The following is a 13,183-nucleotide window of genomic DNA, read 5'->3' as shown; positions in this document are numbered from 1 at the left end:
TTTGTAATCCATTTTCTGAAGGTGAGGTTTTTCCCTTTCCAATTTCTTGCCTCCTGACTAGGAGTCATTTATTCGTACTGGCTGCAGTTCTACAAGCACCAGATATTTACCTTTTGCCATTCAAGTCAAAGAGAAGGTTGTTCAGCCCATCATGCCTGTGCCAGCTCTTTGAAAGAGTTATCCAATTAGGCTACTCCCTTGCAAAAGTCTCCCCTTCAAGTATTTACCTATTTGGTGCAATTCTATAAAACTGTTCCAACCATGAAGAAAGGGGCATTTCAGCAAAATCAGATTATGTTTTCACCTAAATGCAAGCCTTTGGGGTCAGACAGATTCTCGGACATAAGCACATGCACTTTGCAGCACTGGTTAGCAATCAGGATAAAGAACCTGCCTGAGTTCTTCCCCATTAACTGCAATGCCCTTGCTGCCACTCCATCTTAGATCAATTCGCTCAATGATTAGCATTCATACAGCACTAACTACATTTTAGAACTGGCTAATGTCCTTAAAAGGTGAGAACTAAAGAAAGTGGCTCGAGGAAATGACTGAGACGTGAGTGCTGACCTCAAAACTCAACAGAGATCAATGATCAAACCAGGGACCTCCTGGTCTGCATGCAAAGTCAAATCTCAAAATGAGAAAGATACTACTGATATCTTTTTTCAATAAATGGGAGCATTATGTACGGAATCAAATAGTTAATGCTAAATCTACGCAGCAAGTTGAGATATGTATCCAGTGTCAATGCCATAGCGATGGTGCAGAAGATATTCACTGAAAGGATACTAAGGATGACAGATTTTAGAATGAGGATATACTGGAGATATTCCAGTTCTTTTCATTAGACCAAAGATTAAAATATCCCTCAGACATGTTCAAAATTAGCAGTTCTGCTAAGGTAAATGAGAAAAACACTATTTCCACTGGTTCAATGGCAGTAACTGGAGGTACACTGCAAAACAAAATCCATAATTGCAGACACCAATAACTTCCATTTATATAGTGCTTTTAACAGAGTAAACTGTCCCAAGGTGCTTAACCATAATGTTATTAAACAAAATTTGACACCAAGTCACGTCAAGAAATATTAGGCCAGGTGACCAAAAGCTTGGTAGATTCCAAGAGCAGTCTTAAAGGTGGAGGAAGGGGTAGAGAGGCCAAGGGTTTTGAGGGGGAAATTACAGAGCTTAAAGCCAAGGCAGCTGAGACACGGCCTTCAGTCGAGTGATGAAAATCAGGGATACGCAAGGCAGCAGAACTGGAGATGCATAGAGACCTTAGATATTGCATTTATCATAGCCAATAACTTTGTATGGGACCTACGAGGATCCATGCTATGTGCCCAAATCTCCCACAAAAGCAAAAGCTTTTTACACTTGATATACAGAGGAAACCAACATTACATATCATCTACTTCCACAAGTACAAAGATTAGTTGCCAGAAAAGCACTAACACTTGAAGCATAAATGTTAACGTAGGCCAGCTGGCTCAAATGGTCTGGTTCTATGCTGCAGGTTCAATACGAGTCGATGCACTACAATGTCACTAATACGCCTCCGTATTATACAGGGACACAAAGCCAATTTGTAACAACTTAGAATCACACAGAAAGGGAGGCCATTCAGCTCACTGTGGCTGTGCTGGTTCATCGAATTTCCACCATAATATTCAACTGCTGCTGAAAGAAACATTAATATCCCAGTGTGCCCTTGCAAAAAAAAATGGACATTTAGGAACCTTTAATCTGAATTGCCCTTTTGAATTGTACATTACCAAAATTATGATTTCGCAATTTGCGGTTAGGAACAGAAGGAAGCCATTTGGCCCCTCAAGTCTGTTCTACCTTTCAACGAGATCATGCCTGATTCATGAACTAAATCCTTACCTTTGCTCCATATCCCTTATACCTTTAGCCAACAAAAATCTATCAATCTCAGATTTAAAGTATACAATTGATCTAGTATCAATTGCCATTTGTAGCAGAGTTCGATTTGTAGCAGAGTTCGAAACTTCTATCACCCTTTGTGTGTAGAAGTCTTTCCTAATGTCGCTCCTGAAAGGTCTCGTTCTAATTTTTTAGCCCCTAGTGCTAGACTATAATAGGAGATGCAGTGACGTAGTGGTATTGTCACTGGACTAGTAATCCAGAGATCCAGGATAATGCTTTGGGGACCCAGGAGTGAATCCCACCACGGTAAATGGTGGAATTTGAATTCAAATCAATAAAAATCTGGAATTTAAAAGCCCAATGATAACCATGAAACCACTGTCCTAAAAACCTATCTGGTTCACTAATGTCCTTTAGGGAAGGAAACCTGCTATCCTTACCTGGGCTGGCCTACATGTAACTCCAGGTCCACAGCAACGTGGTTGACTCTTAACTGCCCTCTGGAATGGCCCAGGAAGGCCCTTTGTTGTATTAAACTGCTAGAAAATCTATAAGGACGGACCATCCAGCATCAACTTAGGTACTAGAAAGGACAATAGCACACCCAGCCCCGTTGATCCTGCAAAGTCCTCCTTACTAGCATCCGGGGCCTTGTGCCAAAATTGGGAGAGCTGTCCCACAGTCATGTCAAGCAACATGTTATCGTACCTTACAGACAATGTCCCAGACACCACCATCACCATCCCGGGTATGTCCTGTTCCACCAGCAGGACAGACCCAGCAGAGGTGGCAGCACAGTGGTATAGAGCCAGAAGTGAGTTGCCCTGGGACTCCTCAACATCAACTCCAGACCCCATGAAGCTTCATGGCATCAAAGATGGGCAAGGAAACCTCCTGCTGATTCCCCTCTACCGCCACCACCACAGCCCCTGCTCCACCTCAGCTGATGAATCAGTACTGCTCCATCTTGAACACCAGCTGGAGGAAGCACTGAGGGTGGCACCTCAATGTCCATCACCCAGAGTGGCTCGGTAGCGCCAGTACAGACTGAGCTAGCCAAGTCCTAAAAGGCATAGCTGCTAAGCTGGGTCTGTGGCAGATGGTGAGAGTATCAACAAGAGGGAAAACATACTTGACCACATCCACCTGCCTGACGCAGTTGCATCTGCCCATGACAATATAGATAGGAGTGACCATCACACAGTCCTTGTGGAGAAGAAGTCTCGTCTTCACATTGAGGATACCCTCAGTCATGTTGTGACATGGCCACTGTGCTAATTGGAATAGTTTCAAACAGATGCAGCAACTCAAGACTGGGCATCCATGAGGCACTGTGGGCCATCAGCAGCAGCATTGTACTTAACCACAATCTGTAACCTCATGGCCCAGCATATCCCTCACTCTATCATTACCACCAAGCCAAGGGGTCAACCCTAGTTCAATGAAGAGTGCAGGAAGGCATGCCAGGAGCAGCACCAGGCATACTTAAAAATGGGGTGTTAACCTGGTGAAGGAAATCTGCCATCCTTACCTACAACTCAGGGCTACTTGCGTACCAGTCAGTGTAAGCAGCAGGCGATAGACTGAGCTAAGCGATTCCACAACCAACAGATCAGATCTAAACTCTGCAGTCCTGCTACATCCAGTCACAAATGGTGGTGGACACTTGAACAACTCACTGGAGCAAGAGGTTCCACAAATACCCCCATCTTCAAGGATGGGGCAGCCCAGCACATCAGTGCAAAAGATATGGCTGAAGCATGAGCAACAATCTTCAGCCAAAAGTGCCGAGTGGATGATGCATCATGGCCTCCTCTGGAGATCGTCAGCATCACACAAGCCAGTCTTCAGCCAGTTCGATTCACTCCATTTGATAGAGAAATGGCTGAAGGCACTGGATACTGCAAAGGCAATGGGTCTTTTCAATATTCCGGCAATTGTACTGAAGACTTGTGCCCCTAGCCAAGCTGTTCCAGTACAGCTACAACACTGGCATCTACCTGGCTATGTGGAAAATTGCCCAGGTATGTCCTGTTCACAAACGGCAAGACAAATCCAACCTGGCCAATTACTGCTTCATCAGTCTACTCTCAGTCATCAGTAAAGTGATGAAGTGGGTCATCAAAAGTGCTATCAAGCATCACTTGCTTAGCAATACTGCTCAGTGACACTCAGTCAGGCAGCATTTGACCGAGTGTGGCATCAAGGAGCCCTAGCAAAACTGGGGTCAATGGAAATCAGGGGGAAAACTCTCTACTGGTTGGAGTCATACCTAGCACAAAGGAAGATGGTTGTGGTTGTTGGAGGTCAATCATCTGAGTTTCAGGGCATAACTGAAGGAGTTCCTCAGCATATAGTGCCCCAGGATCAACAATCTTCAAAACAAAAACAGAATTACCTGGAAAAACTCAGCAGGTCTGGCAGCATCGGCGGAGAAGAAAAGAGTTGACGTTTCGAGTCCTCATGACCCTTCGACAGAACTCTGTCGAAGGGTCATGAGGACTCGAAACGTCAACTCTTTTCTTCTCCGCCGATGCTGCCAGACCTGCTGAGTTTTTCCAGGTAATTCTGTTTTTGTTTTGGATTTCCAGCATCCGCAGTTTTTTTGTTTTTATCTCAACAATCTTCAGCTGCTTCATCAATGACCTTCCCTCCATCATAAGGTTAGAAGTGGGGATGTTCACTGATGATTGCACAATGTTCAGCACCATTCATGACACCTCAGATACTGAAGCAGCCCATGTCCAAATGCAGCAAGACATGGACAATATCCAGGCTTGGGTTGACAAGTGGCAAGTAACATTTGCACCACACAAGTGCCAAGCAATGACCATCTCCGACAAGAGAGAATCTAACCATTGTCCCTTGACATTCAGTGACATTACCATCGCTGAATCTCTCACTGTCAACATCCTGGGGGTTACCAGTGACCAGAAACTGAACTGGGCTAGCCATATAAGTACTGTAGCTACAAGAGCATATAAGAGGCTAGGAATCCTGCGGTGAGTAACTCACCTCTTGACTCCCGAGCCTGACGACGTATTTGTCCATCTACAATGCACAGGTCAGAAGCATGATAGAATACTCTCCACTTGCCTGGATGAGTGCAGCTCCAACACCACCCAGGGAAAAGCAGCCCACTTGATTGGCACCCCATCCACAATAATTCACTCCCTCCTCCACCACCGATGCATAGCAGCAGCAGTGTGTACCATCTACAAGATGCACTGCAGGAGGTCACCAAGGCTCCTTAGGCAGCATCTTCCACCACCTGATGGAAAGACAAGGGCAGCAGATGCAAAGGAGCACCATCACCTGCAAGTTCCCCTCCAAGACACCCACCATCCCAACTTGGAAATATATCGCCATTCCTTCATTGTCATTGGGTCAAAACCCTGGAACACCCTCCGTAACAGCACTGTGGGTGTACCTACACCACATGGACTGCAGAAGTTCAAGGCGGCAACACACCACCACCTTCACAAGGGAAATTAGGGATGGGCAATAAATGCTGGCCCAACCAGCGAAGCCCACAACCGTGAATGAAGTAAAAAAAATATAACTGATACCACCATCACAATCTGCATTTTAAAACCTATATCACTATGGTCATTGATCAGCTTTCTAAAGGAGATTCTCTGCCTCCTTCGATGCAGACTTCTTACAGCTTAATATTAATTGGTTCTTTCAGAAACAATACAGCATTAAATGCTCCTCCTACCTCCCCTCACCAACAGGCTTTCAAATTCTGTGACCACCTCAGGACTTAGCCCCTCAGTTTCTTCCTCTCCCCCACCGTCTCTCCCTCTCTCTCTTCCCCCCGCACGCCCCCCCCCCCCAGTCTCCCCCTCTTCTTCCACCCTCCCCCTTACCGCCAACGTCCCCAGTCTCCCCCTTACCACCCCCCCTCCTCCTCCTCCTAGTCTCCTCCTTACCGCCCCCCCTCCCAATCCACCCCCTCCTCTTAATCCCCCCTCCTCCTCCCAGTCTCCCCCCTACCGCCCCCCCTCCTCCTCCTCCCAGTCTCCCCCTTACCGCTCCCCCTCCCAATCCACCCCCTCCTCTTAATCCCCCCTCCTCCTCCCAGTCTCCCCCCTACCGCCCCCCCTCCTCCTCCTCCCAGTCTCCCACTTACCGCTCCCCCTCCCAATCCACCCCCTCCTCTTAATCCCCCCTCCTCCTCCCAGTCTCCCCCCTACCGCCCCCCCTCCTCCTCCTCCCAGTCTCCCCCTTACCGCTCCCCCTCCCAATCCACCCCCTCCTCTCAATCCCCCCTCCTCCTCCCAGTCTCCCCCTTACCGCCCCCCCAAGTCTCCCCCTTACCGCCCCCCCCCAGTCTCCCCCTTACCGCCCCCCCCCAGTCTCCCCCTTACCGCCCCCCCCCCAGTCTCCCCCTTACCGCCCGCCCCCCAGTCTCCCCCTTACCGCCCCCACCAAGTCTCCCCCTTACCGCCCCCACCAAGTCTCCCCCTTACCGCCCCCCCCCAGTCTCCCCCTTACCGCCCGCCCCCCAGTCTCCCCCTTACCGCCCGCCCCCCAGTCTCCCCCTTACCGCCCCCCCCCAGTCTCCCCCTTACCGCCCCCCCCAGTCTCCCCCTTACCGCCCGCCCCCCAGTCTCCCCCTTACCGCCGCCCCCCCCAAGTCTCCCCCTTACCGCCCCCCCCCAGTCTCCCCCTTACCGCCCGCCCCCCAGTCTCCCCCTTACCGCCGCCCCCCCCAAGTCTCCCCCTTACCGCCGCCCCCCCCAAGTCTCCCCCTTACCGCCCCCCCCAGTCTCCCCCTTACCGCGCCCCCCAGTCTCCCCCTTACCGCCCCCCCCCAGTCTCCCCCTTACCGCCCCCCCCCCCCAGTCTCCCCCTTACCGCCCCCCCCCCCCCAGTCTCCCCCTTACCGCCCGCCCCCCAGTCTCCCCCTTACCGCCCGCCCCCCAGTCTCCCCCTTACCGCCCCACCCAAGTCTCCCCCCCTTACCGCCCCACCCAAGTCTCCCCCTTACCGCCCGCCCCCCAGTCTCCCCCTTACCGCCCCCCAGTCTCCCCCTTACCGCCCGCCCCCCAGTCTCCCCCTTACCGCCCCCCAGTCTCCCCCTTACCGCCCCCCCCAGTCTCCCCCTTACCGCCCCCCCCAGTCTCCCCCTTACCGCCCGCCCCCCAGTCTCCCCCTTACCGCCCCCCAGTCTCCCCCTTACCGCCCGCCCCCCAGTCTCCCCCTTACCGCCCCCCCCCAGTCTCCCCCTTACCGCCCCCCCCCCAGTCTCCCCCTTACCGCCCCCCCCCCAGTCTCCCCCTTACCGACGGCCCTGCCTCCTCCAGTTCTCTGTAATCCTCTCCCCGCGGCTCCATCTCCTCATCCCGGCTTCACCGTGACAACAGCGCCGCCCGCTTCCGCTTCCGGTTCAGAGAGTCAGTGCCTGACCCCTGTGGGCAGGTCAGCAACTTCTCCCCAACTCTTGCACCAAGTTTATTATTTATTAACCTCCTGCTGCAAACTCCTGAATTACTCCACAATTACCCCCTTATAAATCAGTGCAGCCCTGACTAGGACTTTATCTTCATTTGAGAAGAGCAAACCATTGAGTTTATTGCTTATTTTGGCCACAATTTCAGATTTCTAACAAAATTTAATTACATGATTTATAATATAACAAAATACACGACAATTGGCCACCCAAACATTTCAACTGGAGTGTCACCTCTCATGTCCCCAGTGTTTTGTTGACCAAACAGCATTGCTGACCCTCCAGGATTAGTCTGGAGTCTCCAAGACAAGGTTGTGTGTAACCCTGGAGAAAAATCCTCAGGAGAGGGGGAGTGGAGGGAGGGAAAGGAGGGGGGGAGTGAAGGAAGGGAGGGAGGGAAGGGAGGGAGGGGAGGGAGGGGAGGGAAGGGAGGGAAGGGAGGGAAGGAAGGGAGGGGAAGGGAAGGAAGGGAGGGAAGGGAGGGAAGGGAGGGAGGGAAGGGAGGGAGGGAAGGGAGGGAGGGAAGGGAGGGAAGGGAGGGAGGGAAGGGAGGGAAGGGAGGGAAGGGAGGGAGGGAAGGGAGAGAAAGGGAGGGAGGGAAGGGAGGGAGGGAAGGGAGGGAGGGAAGGGAGAGAGGGGAGGGAGGGAAGGAGAGGGAAGGGAGGGACAGAAGGGAGGGAGGGAAGGGAGGGAGGGAGGGGAGCGAGAGAAAGAAGGGAGGGAGGGGAGGGAGGGAAGGGAGGGAGGGAAGGGAGGGAGGGAGGGAAGGGAGGGAGGAAGGGAGGGAAGGGAGGGAGGGAGGGAGGGAGGGAAGGGAGGGAGGGAGGGAGGGAGGAAGGGAGGGAGGGAAGGAAGGGAGGGAGGGGAACGAGGGAGTGGGGGGAGGGAAGGGAGAGGGCGGGGAGAGAGGGGGCAGAGGGAAGGGAGGGAGGGAAGGGAGTGGGGGAGGGAAGAGAGGGGGTGGATGGAGAGAGGAAGGGGGGAAGTGAGGAGGAGGGTGGGGGGAAGTGAGGAGGAGGGTGGGGGAAGTGAGGAGGAGGGTGGGGGAAGTGAGGAGGAGGGTGGGGGAAGTGAGGAGGAGGAGGGTGGGGGAAGTGAGGAGGAGGGTGGGGGAAGTGAGGAGGAGGGTGGGGGAAGTGAGGAGGAGGAGGGTGGGGGAAGTGAGGAGGAGGGTGGGGGAGGAGGGGAAAGGGCGAGGAGGGGAAGGGAGGGGTCGAGGGAGTGGGTGGAGGGAAGGGAGGAGGGCGAAGGGAGGGAGGGGGAAGTGAGGAGGAGGAGGGAGTGGGGGGAGGAGTGGAGGAAGGGAGGGGTGAGGGGAAGCGGAGGAGGGGCACCTTATGGATTTAGGAATATTCTGGATTATAGAATAATGTTGGAACCTTTAACCACAAGTGTGGGAAACAGAAAACAAATACCCTATATATTCATGGAAAACACTCTAAGGTAATTGAATCCTGTGAATTGTCGACATTTCTGAGTTAGGCGTCAGAAATTTTCTTGCCACATAAACTAAAAAGAAAAGGCTTGCATTTCCATAGCGTCTTTCATGTGACTACCGGACATCGCAAAGTGCTTCACAGCCAACGAAGTGTGTTCTGAAATGTAGTCACTGTTATAATGTAGGAAATCAAGACGTGCATAGGAGATTCACCAGGATGTTGCCTGGGATGAAACATCTAAGTTATGAAGAGAGGTTGGATAGACTTGGGTTGTTTTCGTTGGAACTGAGAAGACTGAGGGGCGACCTGATCGAGGTGTACAAGATTATGAGGGGCATGGACAGGGTGGATAGAGAGCAGCTGTTCCCCTTAGTTGAAGGGTCAGTCACAGGGGGGCATAAGTTCAAGGTGAGGGGCAGGAGGTTTAGGGGGGATGTGAGGAAAACCTTTTTTACCCAGAGGGTGGTGATGGTCTGGAATGCGCTGCCTGGGAGAGTGGTGGAGGTGGATTGCCTCACATTCTTTAAAAAGCCCTTGGCACGTCATAACATTCAAAGCTATGGGCCAAGTGCTGGTAAATGGGATTAGGTAGGTAAGTCAGTTGTTTCTCACATGTCAGTGCAGACTTGATGGGCCGAAGGGCCTCTTCTGCACTGTAATTCTGTGATTCTGTGAACATGCACACCACAGACTCCCACAACCAGCAATGTGAAAATGACGAGATAATCTGTCTTTTTGTCCACATTGATAATCTGACTTTTCATCTAGCAGTAGAAAAGAAATCTGGTTAGAGATTTCTAAACCTTTTCTTCAGCACCTAAGCAATGTCAGAACTCAACCACGATTCCAAGCTCTGCTTTGCATCTCGATCCAGCTTCAGATTTGTGGAACAGGTGGTCCAAGTTGTATTGCTGAGCTAAATTGAGCAATTGCCCCACCTCATGAGCGACCTTCATTTCATATAATGGATTTCTCGTGAAGTTGGTCAGCGTATGTCAGAAAACACTTACTGTGAAACATTATACATTGCCATCGAGCACCCACAGTCCCCAAGTGCATCATTACCAACTCCTGTTTACATAGAAAATTCTCATTATACCTGGTCACAGAGGCATTTTCAATCTTGTATCATGAAGTAAAAATGTGACCAGAAGATTGTTATATGTGATTTCCTGGACTGGTTTGAGGGGGTGAGAGAACTTTTTCAGAGTTTTTTTTTCCTCCTTTTTATTGGCCCTGGGCTTTTTCTTTGTTTCTTGCCTCCCCGAGGAGATTTTACCAGGCTCCGGATTGGCAGGAGCAGCAAAGAGTGTTCAGCCAAGGTGGGTTCGGGGATCACGGTGTATGGGCAGGCCTGAGAGGCAAGCTGGTCATTTCCTTCCCGACACCTTCATATGTTTGTGTATTTCATTTTAAATCACAGCATCTTCGACTGTGCAGCATTCCCCCAGTGCTGCCCCAGAAGTGTTAGCCCAGATTTATGTGCTCAAGTCCCTGGAGTAGGGTCTTGAATCCACAACCTTTTGACTTAGAGGTGAGCACGCCACCAGCTGAGCCATGATCATACTAGTTTCCATGTTTACTGTAGAAACGTTCTCGAAGAATGGACTATATGTGTGTTGAAAGGCCCCCACCACCACCTCCCTAGCAGGAGTCAGGGAGGGAAAAAGCTTGTGCCAAAAAATAAACCCTTACAACGTTTGAAGAGACTTACAAAACCCATCGCAAACTGTTGTATAAGTTCATAACTCCTATTGGAGTGATCATGTAAGCTGAATAAATAGCTCTAAATGGGGTGTAAGTATTCAACAGGGGCCATAAATAACATAGCAAAAATCATTATTAGCCATACAAGAAGTAATTACAGAGATTAATCTTTGGGTTGACCTATTAGTTCTTGCGTTATCATGCAGTCTGGAGACTATGAAACAGCTCAGTCCATTCTAACTATTTTCTTCTCATCTCACAAAGCAATGAGATTCTTGTCACACACAGTCCTGCCTCTTCCAGTCGTGAATGGTGGTGGACAATTAAACAACTCACTGGAGGAGGAGGCTCCATAAATACCCCCATCCTCAATGATGGGGGAGCCCAGCACATCAGTGCAAAAGCTAAGGCTGAAGCATTTGCTACAATCTTCAGCCAGGAGTGCCAAGTGGATGATCCATCTCAGCCTCCTCCAGAGGTCACCAGCATCACAGATGCCAGTCTTCAGCCAATTCAATTCACTCCACGTGATATCAAGAAATGGCTGAAGGCTCTGGATAGTGCAAAGGCTATGGGCCCTGACAATATTCTGGCAATAGTATTAAAGACTTGTGCTCCTGAACTTGCTGCACCCCTAGCCAAGCTGTTCCAGTACAGCTGCAACACTGGCATCTACCCGACTATGTGGAAAATTGCCCAGGTATGTCCTGTACACAAAAAGCAGGACAAATCCAACCCGGCCAATAACTAGCCCATCAGTCTACTCTCTATAATCGGTGAAGTACTGGAAGGGGTCATCAGCAGTGCTATCAGGGGGCACTTGCTTAGCAATAACCTGCTCACTGATGCCCAGTTGTGTTCCGCCAGGGCTACTCAGCTCCTGACCTCATTACAGCCTTGGTTCAAACATGGACAAAAGAGCTGAACACCAGAGGTGAGGTGAGAGTGGCTGCCCTTGACACCAAAGCAGCATTTGACTGAGTGTGACATCAAGGAGCCCTAGCAAAACTTGATTGGCACCACATCCACAAACATTCACTCCCTACAGCACCGATGCACAGTAGCTGCAGTGTGTACCATCTGCAAGATGCACTGCAGGAACTCACCAAGGCTCCTTAGAAAGCAAATTCCAAACCCACGAGAACTACCATCTAGAAGGACAAGGGCAGCAGATGGATGGGAACACCACCACCTGCAAGTTCCCCAAGTCACTAACCATCCTGATTTGGCAAATATATCACCGTTCCTTCACTGTTGTTGAGTCAAAATCCTGGAACTCCCTCCCTAACAGCACTTTGGGTGTGCCTACAACACATGGACTGCAGCGGTTCAAGAAGGCAGCTCACCACCACCTTCTCAAAGGGAAATTACGATGGGCAATAAATGCTGGGCCCAGCCAGCGAAGCCCACATCCCGTGAATGAATAAAAAGAAAAGGGATCTGTTTAGGGAGGCATCATACTCCTGGTGGTGGTACAGCAAAGGTTCACTAAATTGGTCCCTGGGATGAGGGGCTTATCCTATGGTGAGAGAATGAGTAAATTGGATTTATATTCTCTGGAGTTTAGAAAAATGAGGCAATCCTCATTGAAACCCAGAAGATTCTGAAGGGGTTTGACAGGGTGGATGCTGAGAGATTGGCCTGAACTTTTGCGCAGACAGAGAGCCTCTCCATCTTTGTGAAAACAGTGGGGAGAGACCAGGATCCAGAAGTCTCGCCGCAAACCCGGCCCCCACCACTTTTGCAGAGGGGGGGGGTGGTGAATGGGGGCAAATTCTAATTCATACAACCATGGTTCACCAAGGCAGCTGCACATGTTGAAATGCAGCTGCTTCAGTCAGAGTTAAGTGCAAACACAACATGTACACTTTAGACCAGGCAGGAGAAAGTCTAATAAAGCTGGCAGAGTTCTTTGGAAGGGCAGGGTACCCTTTTGGAGATGTAGGGTACACTTTTGGATGTGGTCCCAGGACAGCTTTGGTCAGGTGCCCTTTGGCATTGTTAAAAATAGACATGAATGTGTGTAAAAAGTGCATAAATTCATTGGAACTGTCAAGCTCAGTGGAACTGTCAAGAGAACTGTCAAAAGGAGCTGTCAAAAGGGGCTGTAAACAGAGTTCTCAAAAGAGTCTGACAAAGGGAGCAGTCAAGCTTTCTAGCCATTTAAAACTCATGCCCTTTAAATTTTAAAGAATACAGTCTGCAGTGTTAAAATAAAAATCAGTGTTTACTATTTTACTCTGTCCATTGACATAAACCGGAGGGTTATCAGTACAGGATTAATGCTGCATGGTTGATTTCACAACCTTTCAATATCACAGTGGGGTGCCTTTCAGTTCTTCTGCACTGTAACAATTCTGTGACTCTGGGAGGTGTTCAGTGGTTGTGAAAGGCACCATATAAATGTAATTCTTTTTTGGGGGGGGAACCAAAGCTTGGTCAAAGAGGTATGTTTGAAGGACCATCTAAAGGGAGGAGAAAGGGCTGGAGAGTCAGAGAGGCTTATGGGAGGAATTCCAGAGTTTAGGATCTAGATGGCCGAAAGCACAGCCACCAATGGTAGACGAATTAAAATCGGGGAAGTACACAAGGCCAGAATTGGAGAAGCACAAATGGTACATTTGTAAGGAGTGTCCAAAAGAGGAGAGAGAGGTAGAGAGTCAGTAATTCAGTAGCTCAGTGCATTG

The 13,183-nt window shown here is 50.1% G+C and overlaps 1 protein-coding gene across 2 annotated transcripts in view; it reads right to left on the bottom strand.

Moving 5' to 3' along the window:
• Positions 1-7,273, bottom strand: part of fam219b (family with sequence similarity 219 member B) — a 39,038-nt gene extending 31,765 nt beyond the window's left edge. For both annotated transcript variants that reach the window (XM_041178462.1, XM_041178463.1), the window contains exon 1: positions 7,184-7,273. In XM_041178462.1, coding sequence (XP_041034396.1) covers positions 7,184-7,234 — 51 coding nt within the window. In that variant the 5' untranslated portion in view covers positions 7,235-7,273. The remainder of the gene's footprint in view (positions 1-7,183) is intronic.
• Between the last annotated feature and the right edge of the window lie 5,910 nt (positions 7,274-13,183).

Source organism: Carcharodon carcharias, chromosome 32 (assembly GCF_017639515.1).
Source record: "Carcharodon carcharias isolate sCarCar2 chromosome 32, sCarCar2.pri, whole genome shotgun sequence".
Taxonomy (NCBI): Eukaryota; Metazoa; Chordata; class Chondrichthyes; order Lamniformes; family Lamnidae; genus Carcharodon; species Carcharodon carcharias.
Note: the sequence above shows the minus strand (reverse complement) of the source record. Positions and strands in the feature narration are given on the sequence as shown.